The following is a 23,801-nucleotide window of genomic DNA, read 5'->3' on the forward strand; positions in this document are numbered from 1 at the left end:
TTATTTTAAATGTTAACGACAGCGCTCGTCTATTTTAGGATCAGTGTACTCGTTATAACGTGAACAACTGGGAAAATAAAGTCGAACTAAAGTCGATCAAAGTGATTAAAGTTTAACAATTGAAATGCTCATTAAATACCTGCATTGGTGCGAATGACTAGAAAAAAACGAGAGCAAAAGAAAATCAATGCGGAACTGAATTTATGCTCAAAAAGTCGCATAAAAACTTTGATCACATTGAGATAGACAAATATCAGAGTCCTAGAGATGCTTAGAGACACAAACATCCATGTCTATAAGATGCCTATAGCATGTATGCATAATGAGAGCGTAAGCTTTCAAGATTATTCACAACGAGCACTAAAGATAAGAGAGATATGCTTTGCACACTTAATTTAATCAGCAATAAGGTTTTGTTGCTGTCGTTGCGATAAAAAGTGAATACTTGATCCGTTTCAAACACCTGCATAAGTTCTAAATGTTCAGAACCTTTCATTGTCAAACACATTATAAAATAGGTGATAATGCAGGGCATTCTTAGTTAATTACTAAAGAAATGAGCATTGCCGTACAGAAAATTTGGTCTTTCATGGGAGCAATTTTCCTGTGATTGTGGGTAGACGCAAATCTGCACACAGTAGACCATAGAGCAAAACAAAAAAAAATCAGCATACTAATTGCAAGTCCAATTAATAAAACTAAGAAAATAATTTTTTTTTTTATGTTATACAAACAGACACAAAATACAAGGGCAAATTAGTGAAACTGTGTCCAGGGGAGGACTCTGATACTCTGACCTAAAGGATAAAACATACAGAAGAAATAAAGTCAGAGATAAAAATTTATTTAAGAGTGAAGACAGAGTGTTGAGATGATGGAAGAAGTACTTTGAGAAGCTTGTGAATAACGGAAATGAGAGAGAGAGGAGGACAGATGGAGGAAAGTTAGTGGATCAGGAATTTCAGAAGATTAGATTTCAGAAGAGCTGCTATAAAGAGGATGAAGAGTAGAAAGGTGGTTGGTCCAGATGACAAGCCTGTAAAAGTATGGGATGTCTAGGAAAGATGAGAGTGGACTTTTTTCTTTCTTTTTTTTTTTTACCAGATTCTTTAACGCAATCTTGGAGAGTGAGAGGATGACTGAGAAACAGAGAAGTGCATTGGTACTGATTTTCAAGAACAAAGGTGAAGTGCAGAACTGTAGTAACCACAGAGGGTTAAAGCTGATGAAATGCACCATAAAGTTACGGGAAAGAGTTGCTGAAGCTAGGTTAAGAGGAGAGGTGGGGACATGATGTTTGCTTTGAGGGTGTTGATGAAGAAGTATAGAGAAGGTCAGAAGGAGTTTTACTGTATCTTTGTAGATCTAGAGAAAGTATACGATAGGTTGTCAAGAGAGGAGAAGGAGGCATATCCTCACGCAGGACAAGCACGAGGACAGCAAGACAATGATGAGGTGTGGAGTAGGTGACAAATGGGTTCGGGGTGTCGGAGGAATAACATCGGAAATCATCTCTGAGGCCCTTTTTTGTTTGTAGTTTGGATGGACAGGCTGAAAAATAAGGTAAGACAGAAGTCTCTGTGGACTGATGTTTGCAGGCAACACTGTGGTTTATAGAGCATGGAGCAGGGGAAAGAGAGTCTAGAGTGGTGCAAGTGTGCTCTGGAGAAAAGAGGAATGAAAGCCAGTAGAAACAAGACAAAATAGATGTGTGTGGATGAGAGGGCAATAGAAGGAAAGATGATGCTGCAAGGAGCAGAGGTAGTCAAGGTGGTGACTTGGTGAATTGAAATACATGGGATCAATGATTCAAAGCCACAGACAGTGCACAAGAGAGGTGAAGAATAGCATGCAGAGAGGATGGAGTGAGGGGAGATGAGTCTCTGGGGTGATTTGTGACAGAAGGACAGCAGCAAGAGTGAAAGGGAAGGTTTAGAAGATAGTAATGAGACTGATGGCAAAGCAAACATAGAGACAAACTAAAACATACAAAATCTCATTTACTTAGTGCAATATATATTCCTATGCAATACACATTTCAATGTGGAGTAAATATCTAAATGACTGTGCAATATTTTTCTCATACTACACTGGAATTTGGGAACTACCGTCTCATAGCTGAAACTAATTTACATGTTACTTCTTTTCTATATATATATTTTTTAAACAAACACAACAACAACAAACAAAAACCTTAGTGTGCACTGTTTTATACACCATAAAGAGATATATATTTATAGAGTATTTATTTGACTTTGACTCTAATCTCTAAGAGTTACCTAGACCTTAGTGTATGTCTCCAAATTGCAAATACACATTTTTATCTTTATCTCTTATGATGTATGGTAGCAGTGACAAAAAGACAGCTGGAGGTGGGAGAGTTGCAGATGCTCAGATTTTCACTGAAGAATGAAAAAGATCAGAAATGAGTATATAAACAGGAAAGCTCAGGTTGAGCAGGTGGAGACAAAGTTAGAGAGACAAGGCTGAGATGGTTCGAACATGTGCAGAGGAGGGATATACTGGACAAAGGATGCAGAGTATGAAGCTGCCAGGCAGGAGGAAAAGAGGAAGACCTCAAGATTGGTGGATGTAGTGAAGGAGTACACGCAGAGGGTTGATGTGACAGAGGAGGATGCTAAGGATAGGTTGAGATGGAGACAGATGATCTGCAGAGGTGATCCCTAAAGAAGAACACGAAGTATATTGCATGAGCAAAGACATTTAGCTGATTAATTTCTCATCATGAATATTCATCACGAGCCTTGTAACTTTTTTTGTTTAATCTCCAGGCAACTAATCTGATGGTTAACTGAGATTACTGTACCGTTGCTGTTAATCTTACCTAAATCCGGAGAACAGGGATATATCTAATGCTTTAAAGATCACTGTCTTTACCCTTTATAATGTATTAAACAGTCATAATAACTGTACCGTAATTATCAGAGGCCAAACGTCAAAGTCTGATAAACTCCATTTTCCTCATTTGTTGTCGCCTCGCCTCGTGCGGTCTGATTGGCTAAACCACCGCGTCACGTCACTTCCTTTGTGTGCAGCATGATGGCGGTGTCCATGACAGGTCTGGCACATTGACATCGGCTCGGTTTGTGCAGTATTTACTTTCCGTGACCGGAGTCTGGAGAGCCTTTTCAGCAGATGACGTTTGTCGAAATCTTCCTCACTGAACATTTAATGAAGTGAGTCGCAGGTGAGCAGCTTTCAGCGTCCGCGCGGCTCTGGGTTCGTTCCCGTTACTTATTACATACGTGTCTGCAGGACGACACAGCTAGCTGTTAGCTAACTGTTTATGCAAGGTTACAGGACACTGGTGTGTGTTTATATATCCTGGCGTTTTGAATTGTTTCTCTCTGTCCACCCTGTTTCAGGTCATGGCTCTTCACAGATTGTCCTCAAGGCTACGGCCAACGGTGAGGATAGGCTTTAGAAGCTGCTTCTTCGTAACCTGGACAGTACTTAAATATTTCACTTTATTGTCAAAACTGTCAGGTCAAAAATGTTTTTACTAACAGCTGTTGTGGCAAAATGTTGCAGGTAACCCACGTAAGGTCCCTTCACAGCGGTGGACGCAGGCAGCAGCAGGAGGCTGTGGCTGTAGACTCGGAACCGGAACCTTTCTCAGTCTTCAGGACACCGGAGAGCGACCCGGTAAGCAAGACATGAGGCAAAGCTGGATTCATACTCGTGTTGTTGGGATAAGTGTTGAATCATTAGTCTATTAAACATGTACCTGCCCAACATTAACTTAACAAAGAAAAGCAAAACAGATGAACAAACCACCACTGCCGTTCAACACACTGAAGGGAAAATTATTTAAACACAAATCTTTATTTTAAAAAAATTTTTAAGACTAAAAATCAGCAATAGCAAACAAAAGGTCCAAACTTACCAAAATGAAAAAACAAACAAAAAGAAAACGCATTATCTTCTATTTCAGGTCAAAAGCCACATGTTAGACTTTACATTTATTAGTGTTTGTTCCTTTTTTTCCTTTTTTTTTTTTACTATAAGTTGTTATTTTTCTGAATAGAGGAAATTGTGTTTGATCTAGCTGAATTTCTTTTACGTTCAGGTTATGTTGCATAAATGTGTTGCCTTGAAAAGCGACGCACTCACAGAATTTGGTGTCTGTTCAAAAGATTTGTCAGTGAGCATTGTCAGTCTTCATTTTACGGTGTTTCATTCTTTCTTCTGCTGTCCTGAAGATTTTTGTTTGTGCTGCATGAACTGCATGAGAACTCGTTCGTGACCATTACAGCCAGATTGAGATTTATACGGTGAAAATGGTTACAGGATGGTGGATAAAATGTTGTTATATAGAGGACGAGTATATATTTCTGTTTAGGGCAATCTGAGGGTTGCTGAGCAACTGACAAAGATCCAATTTAAAAACATTTTGTTGCAGCTTTTATAGAAATGCGACTGCATTGCTTATTCTTAAATCAGATATTTGGAATTTGTTGTCCCTTTAATTGAAATGACTGAAAAAAGCTTATGAGTTTGACCTGCGTTTCCTTCCAGGCATGTCATTCAGAGACGCACATCGGACAGTACTACACTCTGCCCTCTGCACATATCCGCACGCTGTTCCCTTCAGGCCTCCCTTGGCGCTATCAGCAACAGGTAAGTTCATCCTTGGATGTGAGATCTGCATAGAAAAGTTACAAATGTGACCTTGTTTGTAGATTACAGTGTAGTTTTTCTTAAATGATTTAAGCAGCACTGATAAATTCTTCTCCATGGTTTTAGGTGAAGACATTTAACGAAGCTTGCATCATGGTGAGGCAGCCAAGCCTTGAGGTCATCTCTTACCTGAAAAAAACAGACTACAGCAAACCTGCTCTGCGATATTTATTTTGTATCCTTCAGAAACACACCTGCGCTGCCGCTTACAGAAAAGTGAACGCACTCTAGCTCTTGATCCTGATTAAAGCAGTCGTTGTCCTTATCAAGGTGTTCAGATGGGCAGAAGGGTACTGGGAAGACGATTTCTCTCTGTCACGCTGTCCACTTCTGCTACACACAGGGATGGCTGGTGCTTCATATTCCTGATGGTGAGACAGACACACCGGCTAAATGTCTGATTAGTAAACAGTAAGAAAGTGTTTGGGATGCGCTGATTCAATGGCCTGTTATGTGGCTCGTTGACTGGCATCAACCTGTCAGCAAATAAAATGACCTTTAGTGATGTTTTTCTGTTGTATGCGATCAACTTTCAACCACCCTGCTTGCAAATCCAATGATAAATGTATTAGTCGTTCAGAAAGAGTGTGGTGTCGGTTTAAAGGTCTTTAAACCTATTTATTTATTTTTAATGATGAATATATTATTTCACAATCGCTGCATCTCCTTCGTGAGAAGTTAACGATCAGTATCTTCTTTGCTCGCGCAGCTGATCAATGGGTGAAGAACTGTAAGGAGCTGCTGCCTTCATCCTATAACGCGTCTCGCTTTGATCAGCCATTACAAGCCACGACATGGTTACGCAACTTCAGGCTCACCAACGAACGCTTCCTTTCAAAGGTAACAATATGGACACAGTAATACGCAGTATTTAGAGTACTTTGAGTATTCAAAGTGAGATAAAGGCTTATCAATAAGCTGGACAAGTACTGGCTTTGATGTAGTTTAGGACTAACTTAAGTTATTAAATGACACCATTTAAATCTACCCGTCTTTACCCCGGAAAATGGTATGTTTGACATGGAGACACAGGTTCCTGTAGCATGTAAATTTCAGCGATGGTCTTCATCCAAACTTGTGTAACATTTTAAAGAAAAAATGTTCCACCAATAGCACACCTGGTTGAGCAGACGACCCGTGTGCCATAAACTGTGATCATTATTGATCCAGTAGTTTGGATCCCAGTCCACTTCATTCACTTCCAGCCACTCGCCCTCTTTCTGTCCCTACTTTAATGGCTAATCTATACTGTCCTTTCTACTAAATGCACCCCCCTAGAAAAAAAATGTCTATAAATAGTAAATATATGTACCCATATGTAACCACCAAACTTGAAAATTACTATAACTGGCTTAAATTTTCCTTCGTTAGATTCCGTCTTCAAGTCTTCTCCTTATGCACGTCCAGACCACTTCCATTTTTACGATGTTCTGTTCTGACTACTTGTACTTATGAATCTGTGATTTCACCATGGCAGGAAGTTTCTGTCTACACTAACACAATTTTGGCTCCTCATCTACCCTACACACCAGATCTGTTCTCCTCTGACTTTCACTTCTTTCTCAAAATAAAACCCTAAGGTTGCCATTTGAACACACTGGAGGAGATTCAGTATATATTGCAGGTGCACATATGCAAGTGGGCATAAAAGTAGTTCAAGGTAGCAAATCTAAAACTATGAGAAACATTGAAAGGGTTGGGTAAAAGTCTGGTGAGGAATTCAAATAGAAATGATGAGAGTTTAATGTTTCTGTTTCTTTGCCAGATAAAGACAAAGCATCGCTACATGTGGACAAAGAGAGAGTTCACCGAGGAGGGAAGTCTGCTAGGAGAGCTGGTGGATCAGGTGAGTCCTCCCTCTGTACAAATAAGTGGGAGTTCTGTTGTTTAGAGGATTTGTTTACCCTCCAAAACATTTTCATCATCCTGTTACTGATTCTTTTGTCCTGCCTGACTGATTCCCAACACACAGGTCATTAAAGTTTCATCTTTCACCTTGCCTGTGCTTGCTGGAGATCAATAGCGAATGAACTGAGCACTGATGGATCAGAACAATACTTTTGCACCATGCATGCTGACAAATGCTGCAGGAATTTATATGCAGCTTGTCAATTTCCCACTTGTATCAGTTGTCTCATTATTCCCATTTCTTTAAAAGATGGTGCATATATATATATATATATATATATATATATATATATATATATATATATATATATATATATATAAAAAAATATTTTTTTCTTCTTTTTTTTTTTTTTCTTTTTTTCTTTAAATGTAGGGGTAAGCTTGTCATATATATGGATAAAGCTTATATTAAGCAATTATCCTACAACAGCGAGTAGACAGACGGGTATCCAGGTTTTTTTTTTCCTTTCTTCTTTTGGCTTCTGTATCAAACAGCTGGATGTTTACAGGCTTCCCCGTCCCACCCACACGCTACAATAACTCAGATTTTCTTCTGCTGCAGAGTTACTGTTATTTATATTCTTGATTTTGCTTCCATAACAAATGGTATTGCATCACTCTAGGGTATATCTCGTGTGAAGAGCAGCAGTGATGTTGTGGGGGCGGTGATGAAGGAGCTGAGGCTGCAAAGCGGGCAACCGGGTTCAGACTTCCACTTGGCCGTGGCAGTGGATGGTGTCAATGGCCTGTGGGGAAGATCCACCATCAAGAAGGAGGATAAGAGTGCTGTGAGAAGACACATATAGAGTCCTGTTATTCCTCAAAGATGTTTTCAGGCTTCTTCTACGTTTGCCACAGATGGAAAATCTCATGCGTCTCACTTTCTCACTGTTATCAGGTCGATCCAGAGGAGCTCACTTTGATTTATAACCTGAGGAAGCTCATGAGGAACGACTGGGTGAGAAGAGCACAAGGTGTTTACGAGAATATTACGTTGAAGAGATTTTCCATTAACGCTCTCTCTCTCTCGTTTTAGACTGGAGGCGCCATTATCGCCACTCTGTCCCAGACGGGATCGCTCTACACCCCCAAATCTGCCTACTTGCCTCAAGAGCTGCTCGGAGAGGTTAGAGGTCATTTGATTGTGCTTTATTATCTGTAGCACTCGCCCTCAAGCAGTGACGGCAGATTAGTCTTTGCTTGTCATTTTCAGTTTCGGCTATTAGTCAGGAAATTGCAGACTGAGCAACATTTTGTTGTCTGTGAGCATCAAATCATGCTGCATAACCAGCAATATTGTCAGAAAACAGATTTCTTGTGACATTTGTCAACAAAGGATGAATCTTATTCTTTGTTTAGTGCATACACGCCCTCTTTCTTTAGTAAGCTGGCTCTTCTATGCAGCAGCATGAATGTGAATGCTTCTGTTACTGTTCCCATTCTGCTCGCTGGGTTCAGTTTTGCAGTTATACAGCGTGACTGTGCCAATGCAGTCCGTTCTGTTCATCACAGCCATATTTGTCTGATGTATGCGTGTCACAAGATTCATTTGCAGATGGACCGATAAATCCATCTCTGTCGCCCACTTCTTACTTTGGATAACGATTAAACAATAAAACTCAAAGCAGGCTCGTAAAACATTCTGATCCCCCCCCCCCCCCCATTAAAAAGTGTTGGTGATGTAAGTTCACACTGTGTGGGCTTGACCTGAACTTTTTCTTTTCTTTTAAATGCATTAATTCATATTTAGAAATGTGCATTATTGATTTTTTTCCCCTTTAGTGCATCTATCTTATGTAAAGACTGATATTTGTTAGAGCCTGCAGTGCATGTTTTGCATTTTTATGATGATTCATACGTTCTCTATTTTTCTATTGTAAGTTATTGTCAGTATGTAAGTGATCATCAGCTGTATTGAAAGGCTTTAAACATGGTTGAAAGTGAGATTTGATGTTTTGTGTTCTGTTTGTGTTTTCATCATCAGAGGGGGTTTGACAGCATGGATCCATTCATTCCAGTTTCTGTGCCCAACTACAGCGAGAAGGAGTTTGAGAGCTGTTGCCTCTACTATATGGACCGCCACTGGCTGCAGCACCCACAGAGTGAGCGAGGATGGTGATGGTGACACTAATAACACGTAATTTAGGCTGTGTTTCTAATATTTTAATTTTTTTCCTCTAATCAGGTCGAACTGAGGAAGGGAAAAAAGAACTCGTCTTCTTGAGCAACAAGAATCCATCAATGTTGGACAGAATTTGTGGCTTCTTATGAGGATGCAAACAGATTAAAATCTCTCTCACACACACTCACACTCACTCACTCACACACACACACACACACACACACACACACACACACACACAGTATCGGTCTACTAGAAATACAAAAACATACATGTGTCCATGTCTGTAATATGTATACTGTTGTAAACTATGATGCATGCGTGCTACTTTGATAATAAAATGTTAAAATAAAGAAAATAGTGCTTTTGGTTTTGTCAGCACTTTGATCTTATGTGGTCCGAAATCCTCAATTTCTGTCAGTGTAAATAGTTTAACTACACATTTAATCAATTAGATATCTTAATATAGGATACTGTAATGTGTAAAATTACAGCAATCTAAGTTTAATTACTTTGGTATATTGTGAGTGGCCATGGGGAAGGTGTTAGGAAAAGCTTTAAAATTGGATGCAGTTAAAAGTCCAGTCTTTCTCAGGGTGATTCTGGCCCCCAGGACTTTTGTTTCACACCCCGGAGTTTGGGTTTCAGGTACAGTCAGAAACACACTTTTCAAAAACCAGGACCAAAGTCCAGGTGGATCTGCTATACCGAGCAGGATTACTGGATTCACACAGGCATAGGAAAGGGTTGCTGATCACCATATGCTGGGAAAAAGTGTGTATTCCCCAATACCAACCAGCTAGCAAATAGAAAATTGTAATTTCAGTCATTAAGTGTCTACACCTATATATCTCTGGGATTTACTTAATGAGGTAAATTCTACAAGAGAATATAGCAGCCTCTCTGAACATTTGATAAATGGCAGTCATCAGGACTTTATGACTAGTTGATAAATAATTCACTGGGGTTGAATTTTACAAATTTTAATTAATAATTTTAAAAACTGTAACCAAACATCACTGGCTTACTTTTATGGTCCAAAGTTGTTTGTTGATTTATTATGATCTACTACGAATGTCGGTGAATAAAAGCAAGCTGGTTCAAAATGCAGTACTAGTAAATTTACTACTAGTCTAGTTTCATACATTCACCAGCTTGGAGACCACGTGTCCCATTTCCTGTTGGCCTGCACTGCATTTTTATCCCTCGTGCCCTTGTCCCACATATTACGACAATGTCCCACATTTTAATTGGCTCAGGTTTCCAAACGTGAAGTCATGTCTCACAACACACGTGTGACACAAAAAGAATCACGCAGACCTAGAGATGCATCCTCCCCGAAACCCAGATATGATAACCAAATGGAAAAGCCGCTGAAAAGCTAGCGTAACAGAAAAAGACATTACAATACAGAAATGGAGGAAGAACTTGACATTTATGCGTAAAGCCTATTTGATCAGTGAAGAAATCGGAAAAAGTCGTTCAAATAAAATAGCTTTTATTCCTTACAAGATGTTAGTAACAGCAGTAATCTGTTGTTATTTATTTATTTATTTTAAACTGTTTTTTTCAAAGCTTTCAGGTTCATAATTTCTCAAATATAGCGCATTGAGGTAGCTTGCTGTGAATTGGGGCTATATAAATTAAAATCAGCTGAACTGAAAACCTTTCTGAGGTTATTAATATATTTACAAAATATTTAAAAATATTTATTTTTGTAATTTTCCGTATATTGTTCTATTGCCCAATCGTGCAGTTACGTAATTGGCTTAGTATTTTCTTCCTTTGCACTTCTTGCTCTCTATGTTGCAATAAAGTTGATCTAAAAAAAAAGTGGGGAAAAAATGAAGGTATAGCACCACCTGGCTGCCGATGCGGAATATTGCATAGTTGTTCACGTGATCATATGTAACGTCACATGACTGGCTAATAGGGAGGAAGTGGGGAAAGTTGTTTGGGATGACATTTGATCAAATTGGAGAAACGTGAGGAGGACTGACCTTTCTAGTAACTCTGTAGGACATGAGGTAAACTGCAGGAGCGTCTAAGGTGAGCACATCTTCTTCTACGTTTACAAAGTGCGCCGTATGACAAGGATATTAGTAAAAGCACGCACCTCTGTCTGATACGTGTGTTTTTCTAAATAAAAACTCGCACTTCTATGTTTAAAACTACTCTGTTTGTAGATAAAATGGCCCTTTCATCTCTGTCATCTGTCCTGTGGGCGCTCCTTTTCGTGGCAGCACAAGTGATCCTCTCTGCAGGTAACCAGGAAAACACACAGTCTCTCACACACACACACACACACACACACACACACACACACACACACACACACACACACACACAGCTTGTGTGTCTTTTATTACTGCAGAAGAATAATTGTTAACTAGATTTATTCTTCTCCCAGGTTACAATAAATGTGTTGCCAGAAACTTTGGCTATGACTCTGTGGTGTGTGAATGTAATTCGACATATTGTGACAGCATTGGATCTGTCAGCCTACCTCCACTGGGCCAGTTCTCGTCCTACCTGAGCAACATTGCGGGCAGCAGACTGGAGGCCAGTCAGGGTGAAGTTCGGGCTAACAGCACTGGAGAAAGTGGGTAGAGGAGTGGCATTTTAAGATACCATCAGTGATGCTGGAGCAGGTGCAGAGCATTTCTGTCTGCTTTTGTGTTTCTTTCAGGGCTCAGGTTGACTATCGTTCCCTATCAGAAGTACCAGAAGACCAGGGGATTTGGAGGGGCGATGACAGATGCAGCAGCCATCAATATACTCTCTCTTTCTGCTGGTGCACAGGAACAGCTGCTGAGGCAGTACTTCTCCAGTGAAGGTACACTGCCACTGTACCGGGGAGACATAGCCTTACAGCCTACGAAAGGGCGATACAAAGTCAGGCAGTAAAATAATACTAATAGGTATAAGAAGGGTAACAGAAACGAGGAGATGTTAGACAGTTTGGGGTATTAAAAGGCACTTTTTTTTAACTTGCATCAGCAGCATGATGATCATCAAAACATGTCATAGCCCAGTATCAGCACCAGTTATAATTGACTGAGTGATTAAAAAATAAAATTATTCCCCAATGATATACACAGATGTAACAAATATATGCAGAATAACTAGAAAAGGGTTTTGTGTCTAATTGTGTCTCCTTTTTTATTTTCTCTATACATTTACTGTTACACTGTTACAATGGTAGTACGACATCAGTGAGACAGCATGTCCCCAGTGATCTGAAGGGTACTTAGCACAGCAAACCCACTCACCTGCTGTTTAGACCTGGTGTGTATGAAGGGCAGCCAATCAGAAGAAAGTGTCATTAAAGAATGGGGCAAGGGAGCTAAAAAAAAAAAGCTTGTTTCACAGTGGATGAAACTGCACCCAGGCCCAGTAAAATGCAAGTGTGGTGAACTGTAACGCAAAGCTGTTCTAGTAGAGTCAAAGTTTAAAGCTATAGAGCTGGAAATTAGTATTAGGGCCCTCTATAAAGTAGAGTCTCATCTAATTCAGTTACAGTTTGGTTAGAAATATAAAACCTGAGGACATGAAGAACAAAAAACGGTGCACATCCTGCCAAGCCCTGATCATTGACATCACTGGCCTGAGGCAAGTAATAGATGGTGCCATGATTACAGGATTATTGACACTTGTAGATGTCTTAGAGCAGCCAAAAAGGAAGAAAAAAAGCAGATCAAAACCAACAGTCATTCAACACAATTACCTTCATTCAGGAAGGAAAAAACGATTTTAACCAAAAATGGCCTTAGTTCAATTATTTTCCACTTCCCAGATGTCCTGCTTCCCTCCTAAGCTGAGGCCAGATGTGTTTATCTGGTTAACTGAAAGGAGGAAATCATTTTAGTGAAGCTGACTGCACTGTGGGAAAGCAGTCGACCAGTAAACACCAACAGCTGCCTGGCAAATGTACGGACAAAAAGGGTGGTACGTGGGTTTTTTGTTTTCTTTTCTTCTCCATTGGAAGTGGGCTGTCTGGGATTCCCCTCTCTGTGTGGAGGCTGCTCACTAGGACGAGAGTGCAATGGCGTAGGTCGGCAGAAAACGCTGAAAGAGCCTTCTCCTGGTGAGGAGGTTGAAAGACTGTGAAAGTTGAGCACACCTGCAGAGTTCTTTTCTTGCCCAAAAACTACAACTACAGCCATGACTCAGCTACTATGAAGGGCATCCTGCCAGAACAGCTTCCTTGGACGTTGTTATTGATGCCTCAGATTTCTGGAAATCTATTGCATGGCTTGTTCACCAGTCTTCTAAAACATATTCTTTAAAGAGTTTTTACACCGTGGAATAAAATGCTATAATTGTTGAGTAATAATACTGATTTATCCCCCAGCTTTGGTTGTGTTGATGTGTTTTGTGGCAGGTATCGGCTACAGTGTAGTGCGTGTCCCCATGGCCAGCTGTGACTTCTCCACACGTCTGTACACCTATGCTGACACACCTGGAGACTATGATCTGCACAATTTCACTCTGGCCCCAGAAGACATCAACATGAAGGTGTCTGTCTTTTGTCTCGCACGCTGACACGGCCGTTGTCGCCCATGTCTCATCTTACCTCCTTTGTGTTCCAGATCCCTCTCTTGCAGCGTGCGCAGGCCTTGTCTCCTCGTCCTCTGTCTCTGCTGGCCAGTGCCTGGAGTGCCCCCGCCTGGATGAAAACGAACGGTGCACTCACAGGAAAGGGCTCCCTGAAGGGCCAGCCAGGGGGCAAGGAGCATAAAACCTGGGCTCAGTACTATGTCAGGTGACTTCTGTGGCTTAAAATCAGATTGATATCAGATATTGGAGGAGCATGATTCAAGAGAAATGTATTCTGTTTGGTGCTTTAATCATTTCCTGTCAGGTTCCTGGAGGAATATGCTAAATATAACTTGACCTTCTGGGCACTGACGACAGGAAACGAGCCCTCTGCAGGAATGATGACAAACTACAGGTCTACTCAGATGCATTAAAAGTTTTTTTCATATAAAAAATGTTAAGCATTGAGCTGTGGATTCTAAATTTTGCAGCAGACTGACAAGCATATTTGTCTCACTGCAGTTTTCAAGCCCTGGGCTTCACTCCTGAGGAGCAGAGGGACTGGGTGTCTCTAGACCTGGGCCCTGCCCTGCACGCTTCGTCATACCCACACACACACATCCTCATACTGGATGACAGCCGCATTCTGCTGCCCCACTGGGCCAAAGTGGTGAGTCAGTAAACAGAAGGGTAGCAGGAAAGGTCATGGCAAACTTTATTTTACCTGAGGCAAATAAGAAATTAAAAATGAATCAGTTTTAGGAGAATAAATGAATCCAAAACATCTTAACAAGATAACTTGAAAGCCTAATGTAGTGAAATACAAGAAGGGGAAGAGGGAATAAAGAACTTTTTTTGACTTCAAGTCTCACAAACTTGGTGTCCAAACTGTTCAGCAAAGGAAAAAATGTCAATCTGATAAGCTGTTGATAGAAATCAACCCAAAGAACGACGCTTGTCTTGCTATTTCACGACAGTTAAGAATCAGATGAAACCAGGCTAAAAGCAGATTAATGCAAATGTTCTGCAGTGGTTCAACAAATAAAGTCAAAACCACTAACACTGTAAGGCATCTTTCACAATTATGTTGAGTGAAGTGCATTATTTTTCCTTTTCAAGGTCTTGTTAATCACTGTTTCAACCATAATTTCCATTAACATGACTTGTGGAGGGATATTAAAGTATATATGGATGAATTAGCCACTTACAAACTCCAAAGACTGATTTACACCAAAAAATAGGGAAGTTGTTGGATCTGCAAAAGAAAAATGCAAGCAACAGGCAAAACTGTGGCCCTGTAGTCTAATTTAACCAAATAACTTATTAAAATCAGTATTTACCCATTATGCTATAATTAGCTTCCAGTTAGCCTATTGAAGCTAGGGGAAGGACTTTAAGAAAAAAAACTTGGTGTCACTCGATGAAAGTCCAGAGGAGAGTTTATAGTGGTAAAATGAGTCGTGACTGGAATTGGAATCACATAAAAGGACATTTACTTTACTCAGTGTCTACAGCGGCTGTGAGGAAACGTATATTTAAAGACTTTACTGAAACCTTTTGGGAGGAAATAAATCCAGTATTTTGTGTATACTTTTCTAGGACTGATCTGGAAAATTGTGGCGCTGTTACTTTAACCACGTGGAAAGTTTTATTCCTTATCTCTGCCAAGGAGGTTTGCACGTGTGTGTCATCTTTCTATCTGTGAAGTTATGAGTGAATTCTGATAAAATTGAATGATTTATTGATAAAATCGACAAAAAGTCTTAATGCTTAGAAACTATGATTCTTACAAGTATGGTGTATTGTCAACACACAGAAAGTACCATATAAGGATTTAAAATGTCACGTCACGTTTGACCTCTGACCTGACAACATACGCTTATAGGGATATGTGGGGATTCTAAATATGTTAATATATTACGACATTGTTATTTACTTTACAGTAAAAGCTTATAGCTTTTAAATAAATACCAATTTGAGTACATTTACAATGTTTTATGAATAAGTGTTTTTTTTTTTTTTAAAAACAAAGCAAAACTTTTTTCACTTTATTTATTAGTGTACATTTAAACAAATGTACTAAACAATAAACAATCAAAATTATGTGAAGTATATTAAAATTAGCTATTGGTTTTAACTGCACTACAAAACTTCTTACATTTCAAAATAACAAAGAAAACAAAATGAATATGTAAAAATGTGAAAGGTTCCCCTTAATAGTAAATACTGTCCAGCGACTGAGCTGCCCTAGCAGAGGTTTGTGCTCTCTGAGTGCTTCTTGTTTTGGTTATTATTTTTTCCCTCTTGTCCCTCCAGGTCTTAAGTGATATTCATGCAGGAAGGTACATCCATGGTGTGGCAGTCCACTGGTACTTAGACAGCGTTGTGCCACCTGACATCAGCCTGGGAACCACCCATGACCTCTACCCGGAGTATTACCTGTTTGGCACAGAGGCCTGCGCTGGTTGGAACCCGCTAAACAAAGGAGTGATGCTGGGAAGCTGGGACAGAGCTGAACAGTATGCACATGACATTATAGAGGTAAGATCATATTATCTGATGCGTGGAGGTTTGTGCTTGTTCAGTCAGATCCACTGCAAAAAGAGAATTTGACAAGCTGTGAGCTGTTCCAGAAAGGTGAGTCACCTCCCTTCGTGCTGCAGTGCAGGTTGTGCACACACTCGAGAGACTGCAGGCCTGCAGGCCATCAAAGCAAGCTGGAACTGGTGTTTAGTTTCTTCTTTCTTCACTCTCTTTCAAGGGAAATTGGACTCCTTCCATTCTCTCTCTTTTGCATGGGTGAATTCAGGCTGCAGACGCTCTGAGAGTCCAGAGGAATTTGTTTATGTAGACGTGCAATCCCTGCGATAGTTAAACAAAATGCTAGTTCAGCAGGCTGACTAAATTACACATCTTACTACAAAACACAGAGGAGGTAGTAGATAGTAAACTGTGGGTGTTTTTCTCCACGGCAGGACTTGAATCATTATGTGGTCGGCTGGACTGATTGGAACCTGGCGCTGGACCCGAACGGTGGACCAAACTGGGTTAAAAACTTAGTGGACAGCCCTGTTATAGTGGATGCGACGCGTGATGTCTTCTACAAGCAGCCGTCTTTCTACAGCATGGCCCACTTCAGGTAGTCAGGATCTCTGCTCACACTGAATGCTACATTTCACCCGTTCCATTACTTCACTGAGATCTTCTTACATGATCTTTCTACACAGCAAGTTTCTGTGGGAGGGGTCTCAGAGAGTGGGGGTGTCTGCCAGTGGAGAGACACACCTGGAATTTTCTGCCTTCATCCGACCTGATGGCTCACTAGTGCTCATCATACTCAACAGGTAAGGCATATTTAATCTGTTGTAGGAAATGTGGCATGATGGGTAAACACTGAACTGTTTCTATGCTTTGTTTTTCTGTTTTAGATCATCATCAGACATCCTGTTTGAAGTCTGGGACCCTCCTGTGGGTTACATCCCCTCCACTGCTCCAGCTCATTCTCTGCTCACACTTGCTTGGAAAAGGCAGTGATCATTAAAGCAGTTTCTCAGACTGCATATTTGTTTCAGCTGAACCACATTAAAAGCATTTCTCTGCAAATTTGCACACAGGATGATCATAAAACCTCCTGATTTTAGGGCCTTAATTTTTGTTTAGCTCCTACCTCTGGACCAAGCAAGCAAGAGGAACCTCTGACATAAATGTAGGGCGATTGCATCACTTCAGCATTCCTTTTGGCAGTGTGAATACAAACAGGAAAAAAGCCCTTATAAGCCCCTAGTTCTTGAGAAAGATTTCAGTGTGGCTTTGGGAGTCTCCACAACTGTTTGGTCCAAAAACCCCTAATACAAAAGCTGTTTTATGTTTTAAGTTTCATCACACAGACATATTATTTTGTTTTGCTGTGATTTTTTTTTTTTTTAAACATAACTTGAGTAATTCCTGTATTCATTTAAAATAACCACAGGAAACCAGACATTCAACACATTATTTCCCCTTTCAAATGTCTTGGGGGGGGAAAAATGATGCCTGAAAAGAATATACACATTAGCCTGTGCTACGTAATCACTGGTGCCTTGATTTCCTTTTAATAACATGCTTGACATGGCTCTGATCAAATCATGTAATGCACTGAATCTGTAAATAATTTAAGTTGTTGCTATTTAATCATATTTGCTAAATAAAACAATGTTTGAAATTTGGAGGAACAACTATTACATGGATTGTGAACAATGAAAATGAAACAATGACTTTTTTTTCAGTTTATTAATACATCATAGACAGTTTATCATAGACATTTTTTTCATATATATAATATACAGTTTCATTACCAAGTATTTCACATTTGGGCCTCCATTCTCATGTTTATTTCTTTGCAAATTTTAAGTTGTTGGACTAAAATTATTTACATCAAACAGTGATAAAATGTGAAACAAAAGACAGTCGTAAACAGGAATAAAATGACAGAGGGATGCCAGCTGTTTATACTATACACACCAGGAGGAGCATGTTGAAATATGAAGCATTGTATATGGGGCCAAGCTCTGAGGATTTATTTTTATTCCCTTGCTGGTACTATGGGTAATTGTTTTGTTTTCTTCTGATTTAGAAGAGTTCTGAAAGGTGTCTTGAATCCCTTACTTTCCTCTGTAGTTAGTCCGACCTGTTTGTGACCATTTTACAGCAGCAACTCCACATGATTCCTATACAAGACTGTCGTGCTCCTGAAACACTGCAGAGTGTGCACACAAAAACATAAACACCTTTACAGTCCAATCCAATTAAACACTAACATATCAACAGTCACTCGACATCTTCCTGACACAATCTCAACAAAGAACATTATACAGACCCTTCATAAACAGCATTTATTTCAGGGATAAAGGTGTTCATGCTGTTATGGGTTGCCTCTGTGCATGCGTAGAGTGAAAAAAAAAATCACCTACAGTCTTTTCATATGCTTACAGGGCTCAGTTGCAGGATTTAGGTAATCTTAAGATGAATAAAGAGGGAAAAGCATGAAGAAGTCTGGTATTTCTCCACCATAGTCTATTGCAGCAGTATATTTAAAGAAAAGATTTGAAAGCAGTTTCCTGGGGGGTTCAAAGTACAGAGGATATGGGCTTGATAAACAATCTAGGCTGGTTTGTTATTAGGCAATAAAAAAAAAGATAAATCTGAACTTAACTGACTCTTAAGACGTCTGCATTGGTACACAGGTGAGGAGAAAGGCATTATAATAAAAAGTAAAAATACAAAAACTCAGACAGAGATGATTATGACTGCAACGGAGATGAACAGAGGGAAATGAGAAGCATTTTGTCTTCTCAGTGGGCTGCTTGATGTAGGCGAGGAGAACTAAAGGGATGCGACAGGTGGGTGTCTCAGAAGGACCATCTCTCCTGTGTGCGAGGGTCCGTGGAGAGCGAGGGGGACTCTGATGGGGGCTGGCTGCTGCTGTCTTCTCCGTTCAAACTCTTCCTACACACTGGACATGTGTCATGCTGCACGGCCACAGAACAAAATGCAGAAAACAGTTGCTAAGCACAGTTTTCTCACAAGTGTCTGAGAAGAGTTTTAATAAGTGGAACATTATTTCGGGCCTGTTTTAAATGACGTCAGTCTGCTCTTTGTCTTTGATTGTGACTCATTTTTAAAAATGTTTCAATCTGCTCAGCCAATTATGTGCTATCCACAGCTTCCCAACTGCTAATATCAAATAACTCGAAGACGAATGCAAACAAATTTTCAGATTTGTAATTTTTTTTTTTAACCTTTTGTCCCATGCAAATTCCAGGTAGATTTTCAAAATAACACATTCACAGAGGAGGATAACATACTAAAAGCACCATGCAATAATAAAAACACTGACTGTATCATTGCAATAAATAAACTATCGGGAAGCATTATTCAGCATACAGAAGTGGCATTAAAACAACACTTCATCAGTTCCACTCCATTATCATCAATTTAAGCTAAGTGTTACTCAGGTCCCACCTACATGGCATTTCCATCATGACTCAGATAATCAAATCACATATTTGAGGTTCCTGTAGATCTGAATGCTCTCAAATGCAAAGTGAATAAATAACACATAGAATCCTCAATGTCATGTATGGTCTCTGGTATGGTTATATTTAATAAAAATTCAACGTTTTTGATGTGACTCACCATTTCCAGCCACGGTACTATACAGTCTGAGTGAAAGAAGTGGTTACAGGGTAGCTGTCTGACGGGCTCTCCAACTCTAAAGTCCTCTTTGCATACAGGGCATTCCATACAGCAATCTATTGAAGAGGATATGTGTTTTTAAATCTTTTCCTGACATCAACACCCTTGTCATTTTTGATTGAGACAGCTTCACACATGTTTACAAAGTGGTACAGCTACGTTTCTTGAGGAGATATACATTACACTTCTCAACAGAGAATAACACAAAGTCCTGAGAATGCACCTGGACATTCATCTATGCCTTAAAGTCAGCTATCAACAGTCCTGCAGCAACTGGACAGCATAACTAGTCACACAGTTACAGCTGAGTGGGTAAAATAGGACAGCATACCAAGAAGAGGAAGTCAAGAAGAACAGAGCCAAAAGAGGAAAGAAAATTGGGGAGGTGAAAGACCAGGAAGCAAAAATATATATATTGTCATGGCTACTGGGCATTTCGTCCCTAACAGGCACAGTTTCAGAAGCTCCTTCTAACAGGCAGCAAGTGTATACAAGACATTTAAGTGCTGTGAAGATTTTGAAACAACTATGTATCAACAAAATGGACACTTTGTCCTTAGCTATTTTTTTTCAAAGCTGAAAACAAGTAAAAATAAAACATTATATGGAAACATGTCAATGAGTGCACATATACAACTAAAGCAAAGTAATACTTGGTTTAACATTTTTCTGGAATGCATTACTGATTATTTTGTAAGCGGACAGCATACAACACACTGACTTCAAGAGGTATGAATAGTGCGACCACTATTTAAAACACAAACTTAGTTGTAGTAGTAATAAATAGGGGTTTGACCTGACAACTCGAGCAATGGCAAAATTGCAATTTGTATTTCAAGGACAGAATAAAGAAACATCAGGGGACAGTGAAGGAAAAAAGATAATCAGAGGTGACTGACCGGCTTGTTCCTGAGAAATATTGACAGTTGGGAGTGAAGAGATCTTCTCCTTTTCTGCTGGCGGAGGTCCTGTGTTCTCCAGCTGACCTAGTAACTACACAGACACGGGCACATATGTAAATACATGAGAAGAACACAAATTTTGTAGACTATTTTATAGTTTGTTTACCTGTGTTATCACAGCATCTAATCCTCCCTGCCCCCATGCATAATCCCCAGGGTTAGAGTGCAGCATCCCTGTCCTGAACGAAACACAAATAGACCTTTTTAATAATAATAATGTTATTTTAAATTGTAGTAACACCTTGTTGCTCTATAATGTCATATTACCATGACAGGGGAGGGGAGCCAGGGATTCCAGAGTTGGCAAAAAGACCAGCAAGAAATTGTTGTACAATCCTGACAAACAGAAAATGTACAGCAGTTAATGTCATTACCAAAAATAAGATCGGTTCGGGGGAAAGCATAAATAGCACTGTCATTATAAGTGGGAGTATTCAAGGCAGAGAATAGAGCCAGGAAAAATGATGAACTAGTGTGATACTCACCCTTCCACAGCAGGCGAGCGGTCTGGCCTACTGCTGCCTCTAGACCGGTATCTCCTCTGGCTGCTCAGACGAGGGGGGCGTCCTGGTCCCCAGTGTTCCCCAGCTCCTAGTAGGCCCCCCATAGATCCTCCTAGGCCTGCTGGGACAGATCCCCCAATTGGTCCCCCTCCTAACCCTCCTAGGTCACCGAAACTCCCCAGGCGCCCACCAGGGAGCCTAGGTTCTGAGTCTGGGCTGTCAATGTCTCTTGTAAATGGCCGCTCGACTAACAAGAGGTGCCATAGCTTGATGAAATAATAATAAAGAAAAGAACAGTAACAGAAGAAAAGGAAAAGATTAAGTAAAGTAAAACATACAATCATGTTAATTAAACCTCTTTATCCTGTATTCCTTCCTCAACTCCCCAAACCTTTCAGATCATGTCATACCTCTGCAAACTGTGTGGCTGTGTCATCTAGCCCATTGGCGCCGACCTCTAGGAGACTGAGGGAAACAGCGCACAAGGGGACAAAAGACTCATTATTAGCAACATGCACTGTTCAGCTGTAGCGTAAGCCTGGAACAAAACTGCAGAGTGAGCCTACAAGTTACAACAGTGCAACATCAGCGTTCTTCAGTACATGTCCATGCTCTTGTTCCAGCTAAAGCCTGTGTGTGTGTAGACATCATATGCTGTCTAGAGAAGTGAAATGGATAGTGACGATAATACAAAAACCTCTTACCTGGAGTCTTCTGTTACTTCCTCAATGAAACCCGAGTCACATCTCGGACAGATGTACTCCTAGAAATAGATTGAGCCATGTAAGAGTCAAATAGAAGAGGAAAAATTCATTTTATTTATTTATTTATTTTTTTAATTTCCTAGACCCTACTATTCAAACTATTCATACTACATAAACTATCCAGTAATTTAAATATTCTATTCTCAATTATATCAATTCTCACAGAAAAATAAAATAAAATCAGGAATCAATAAATACCTGGAATTTTTTACATTAAAATTCAATTACACTATCAACTGAAAGTATTTGTTTGTGTTGGTTAACTATACACCACTTTGCATGTGTGAAAATGAGATGTGACAAAAGGTAATATTCCATCACTGTCAAATCAGCATCCATTCCACAAAATAATTACAGCACGTAAAGACATTTTGCGGCCTAATATGGCACACAAAGAAGTACAGCCAGATAATATCAGTAAGAAGTGTGACGGCCTGTATTTTGTGAATGCAACCAAGTAGGTAGAGCTGGTCTGCCAACCACACCTAAAGAGAGGCGTTATAGAAAACCTGTGTAACAGAATGAGGAAAACACTGCCAGCCTTTTGTATTATGCTTATACCATGCTTAAGTTCACATGACAATTTTAAAACTCATATTCGCACAGCATAGAGAAATTTGGGGATCTAAAATGAATTTTGTGGTTAAAACGTGTTAAGAAACTTTGCCGTAAGCAAAACAGTTTGTATCAGTTGAGTGTCAAATTGGACAACCTCACAGATTATACAGTTTGTTGTATAAAACGGACAGATGACTGAGGACTGGTGCCTGGGCTGTACTGTAGTAGCACAGGTCGACAATCTTAGGTGTTGGAGTCACTTAGCTCAGTGAAGACATGCCATAGGACTGACTGTGCCTGGGACACTTTAGAGTCAGTGACAAGGAGGACTGGAATCACCCTCAGCTGGATCATAAAAATAAAAGATTAATGTGTCTCTAGTGGTGATATAAAACCAGTCAACAGTTCATTGTGAATATTGTAATTTTTTTTTTTTTTTTAAACAGGGCAGAGTTTGTCCACAGTATAAGATTATTTTTGTCCAAACAAAAAATACTTTCTTAAAGGACTATGACAACCAGCAATTTTTTTATTATTATTTTTTATTTGGGGAGGGGGGGGGGGGAATCTGAGATTTCACCTACAAAACACAACAAAACACCACAGTAGTAAACAGTGCCACTGAGAACTGTGAGAAAGCTACAGCTGACCATAACCTTGTATTGGAGTAGGTTAATTTTAGGTTGTTGTATTTAATATACTTGTAACACACTGAATACAAACACACGCCATACTATTTAAGACGTGGATGACATGTTTCAAACACGTTAAAGTTGCTAAGTATGTCACGGTTTAGGTCAGCATTGAGTCCAGAGTTTAGCTTCTACTTTTAACTTCAAAACTGAAACTGAATACGACATGTTTAACTATGTTTCCAAAAATCCCCCAACTCGTCCTGTCAACACTGCGTTTTTATCGGAAATTAAAAACTAACCAGCTGTCAGGCAACTAAAGTTAAGTGTGAAGCACTAAACAAAGGCAGCAGTAACGCAAATGTTTTCGACAAGTCCTTGTTGTTTTGAGGAAAAACACAACATCCCCGAACTGTCACAGCAGAGCTTCGAGTACACTGCTTTGACAGAAACGTCTAGGAAAGTCTAACAAAACCTGTCGATATTTGCTTTTAATGTCAGTTTTTTCCCCCCACCCCTTTCCTTTGACGGAGCTCGTAGCTGGAGTTTATTTTAGTGAGTTAACAACAGCAGACGTCGCTAACTGCTAACAGGCTAGCTGGTGTTTAGCTGTAGCGAGAAAGCAAGCGGAACAAATGGCCGTTAGCGGTGAGGCAGAGCTGTCAGCCGGACGTATTCTAAAAGAGTCTGACAGATAAACAAGAAAAGCCTCTTGCTTACCGGTAGTTTGGGGTTTACTTCACCTTTACAACAGTGACAGAAAAACCGATGCGGGGGAACAGCCGCAGCCTCCGCCATCTTCCCCAGAGCAGCACAAACACTGACGTCGGTCCTCCACAAACCGAAGGCAGCCGTCCACCTCCAGCCCAGCATGCACC

General features: G+C 40.0%; 3 protein-coding genes across 6 annotated transcripts; 2 read left to right on the top strand and 1 right to left on the bottom strand.

Moving 5' to 3' along the window:
* The first annotated feature begins 3,010 nt into the window (after window positions 1–3,010).
* dap3 (death associated protein 3) lies at window positions 3,011–9,105 on the top strand. Of its 4 annotated transcripts, XM_076890016.1 has the most exons (14): window positions 3,012–3,208; window positions 3,387–3,428; window positions 3,553–3,666; window positions 4,540–4,641; window positions 4,768–4,876; window positions 4,980–5,072; window positions 5,411–5,541; window positions 6,467–6,547; window positions 7,233–7,397; window positions 7,508–7,567; window positions 7,646–7,735; window positions 8,594–8,711; window positions 8,795–8,906; window positions 8,949–9,105. In XM_076890016.1, the coding sequence occupies exons 2-13, from the start codon at window positions 3,390–3,392 to the stop codon at window positions 8,878–8,880; spliced, it is 1,188 nt and encodes a 395-aa protein (XP_076746131.1). In that variant the 5' UTR covers window positions 3,012–3,208; window positions 3,387–3,389; the 3' UTR covers window positions 8,881–8,906; window positions 8,949–9,105. The 4 variants fall into 4 exon arrangements, with proteins under 4 accessions (XP_004541297.2, XP_004541298.2, XP_076746131.1 ...); XM_004541240.3 differs by having other exon boundaries at window positions 3,011–3,240; window positions 8,795–8,977; XM_004541241.3 differs by having other exon boundaries at window positions 3,011–3,197; window positions 8,795–8,977.
* A 1,538-nt stretch (window positions 9,106–10,643) lies between these two features.
* gba1 (glucosylceramidase beta 1) lies at window positions 10,644–17,711 on the top strand. The gene is made up of 12 exons (XM_004541236.3): window positions 10,644–10,780; window positions 10,918–10,995; window positions 11,142–11,333; window positions 11,421–11,567; window positions 13,116–13,249; window positions 13,324–13,496; window positions 13,596–13,685; window positions 13,793–13,940; window positions 15,587–15,811; window positions 16,246–16,409; window positions 16,498–16,614; window positions 16,699–17,711. Exons 2-12 carry the CDS (start codon window positions 10,923–10,925, stop codon window positions 16,802–16,804), a joined length of 1,569 nt encoding a protein of 522 aa, XP_004541293.1. The 5' UTR covers window positions 10,644–10,780; window positions 10,918–10,922; the 3' UTR covers window positions 16,805–17,711.
* Window positions 17,712–18,536: 825 nt separating this feature from the next.
* rnf115a (ring finger protein 115a) lies at window positions 18,537–23,796 on the bottom strand. The gene is made up of 9 exons (XM_004541237.4): window positions 23,644–23,796; window positions 21,674–21,732; window positions 21,380–21,434; window positions 20,952–21,235; window positions 20,734–20,802; window positions 20,573–20,645; window positions 20,404–20,497; window positions 19,445–19,560; window positions 18,537–18,777 (listed from the first exon to the last, which is right to left on the bottom strand). The coding sequence occupies exons 1-9, from the start codon at window positions 23,794–23,796 to the stop codon at window positions 18,658–18,660; spliced, it is 1,023 nt and encodes a 340-aa protein (XP_004541294.1). The 3' UTR covers window positions 18,537–18,657.
* Window positions 23,797–23,801: the final 5 nt, after the last annotated feature.

This window comes from Maylandia zebra, linkage group LG11, assembly GCF_041146795.1.
Source record: "Maylandia zebra isolate NMK-2024a linkage group LG11, Mzebra_GT3a, whole genome shotgun sequence".
NCBI lineage: Eukaryota > Metazoa > Chordata > Actinopteri > Cichliformes > Cichlidae > Maylandia > Maylandia zebra.

Excerpts from the sequence above, each read along its gene's own strand:
- rnf115a (XM_004541237.4), bottom strand. The coding sequence starts at position 23,796 with ATGCTGGGCTGGAGGTGGACGGCTGCCTTCGGTTTGTGGAGGACCGAC. Across the intron at positions 20,803-20,951 it reads CGCTCGCCTGCTGTGGAAGG|GATTGTACAACAATTTCTTG; the intron begins GTGAGTATCACA and ends TCTGTTTGTCAG. Across the intron at positions 20,646-20,733 it reads GGCTCCCCTCCCCTGTCATG|GACAGGGATGCTGCACTCTA; the intron begins GTAATATGACAT and ends TGTTTCGTTCAG.
- gba1 (XM_004541236.3), top strand. The coding sequence starts at position 10,923 with ATGGCCCTTTCATCTCTGTCATCTGTCCTGTGGGCGCTCCTTTTCGTG. Across the intron at positions 10,996-11,141 it reads ACAAGTGATCCTCTCTGCAG|GTTACAATAAATGTGTTGCC; the intron begins GTAACCAGGAAA and ends TTCTTCTCCCAG. Across the intron at positions 11,568-13,115 it reads GCAGTACTTCTCCAGTGAAG|GTATCGGCTACAGTGTAGTG; the intron begins GTACACTGCCAC and ends GTTTTGTGGCAG.
- dap3 (XM_004541240.3), top strand. The coding sequence starts at position 3,390 with ATGGCTCTTCACAGATTGTCCTCAAGGCTACGGCCAACG. Across the intron at positions 6,548-7,232 it reads TAGGAGAGCTGGTGGATCAG|GGTATATCTCGTGTGAAGAG; the intron begins GTGAGTCCTCCC and ends GCATCACTCTAG. Across the intron at positions 7,568-7,645 it reads AGCTCATGAGGAACGACTGG|ACTGGAGGCGCCATTATCGC; the intron begins GTGAGAAGAGCA and ends CTCTCGTTTTAG.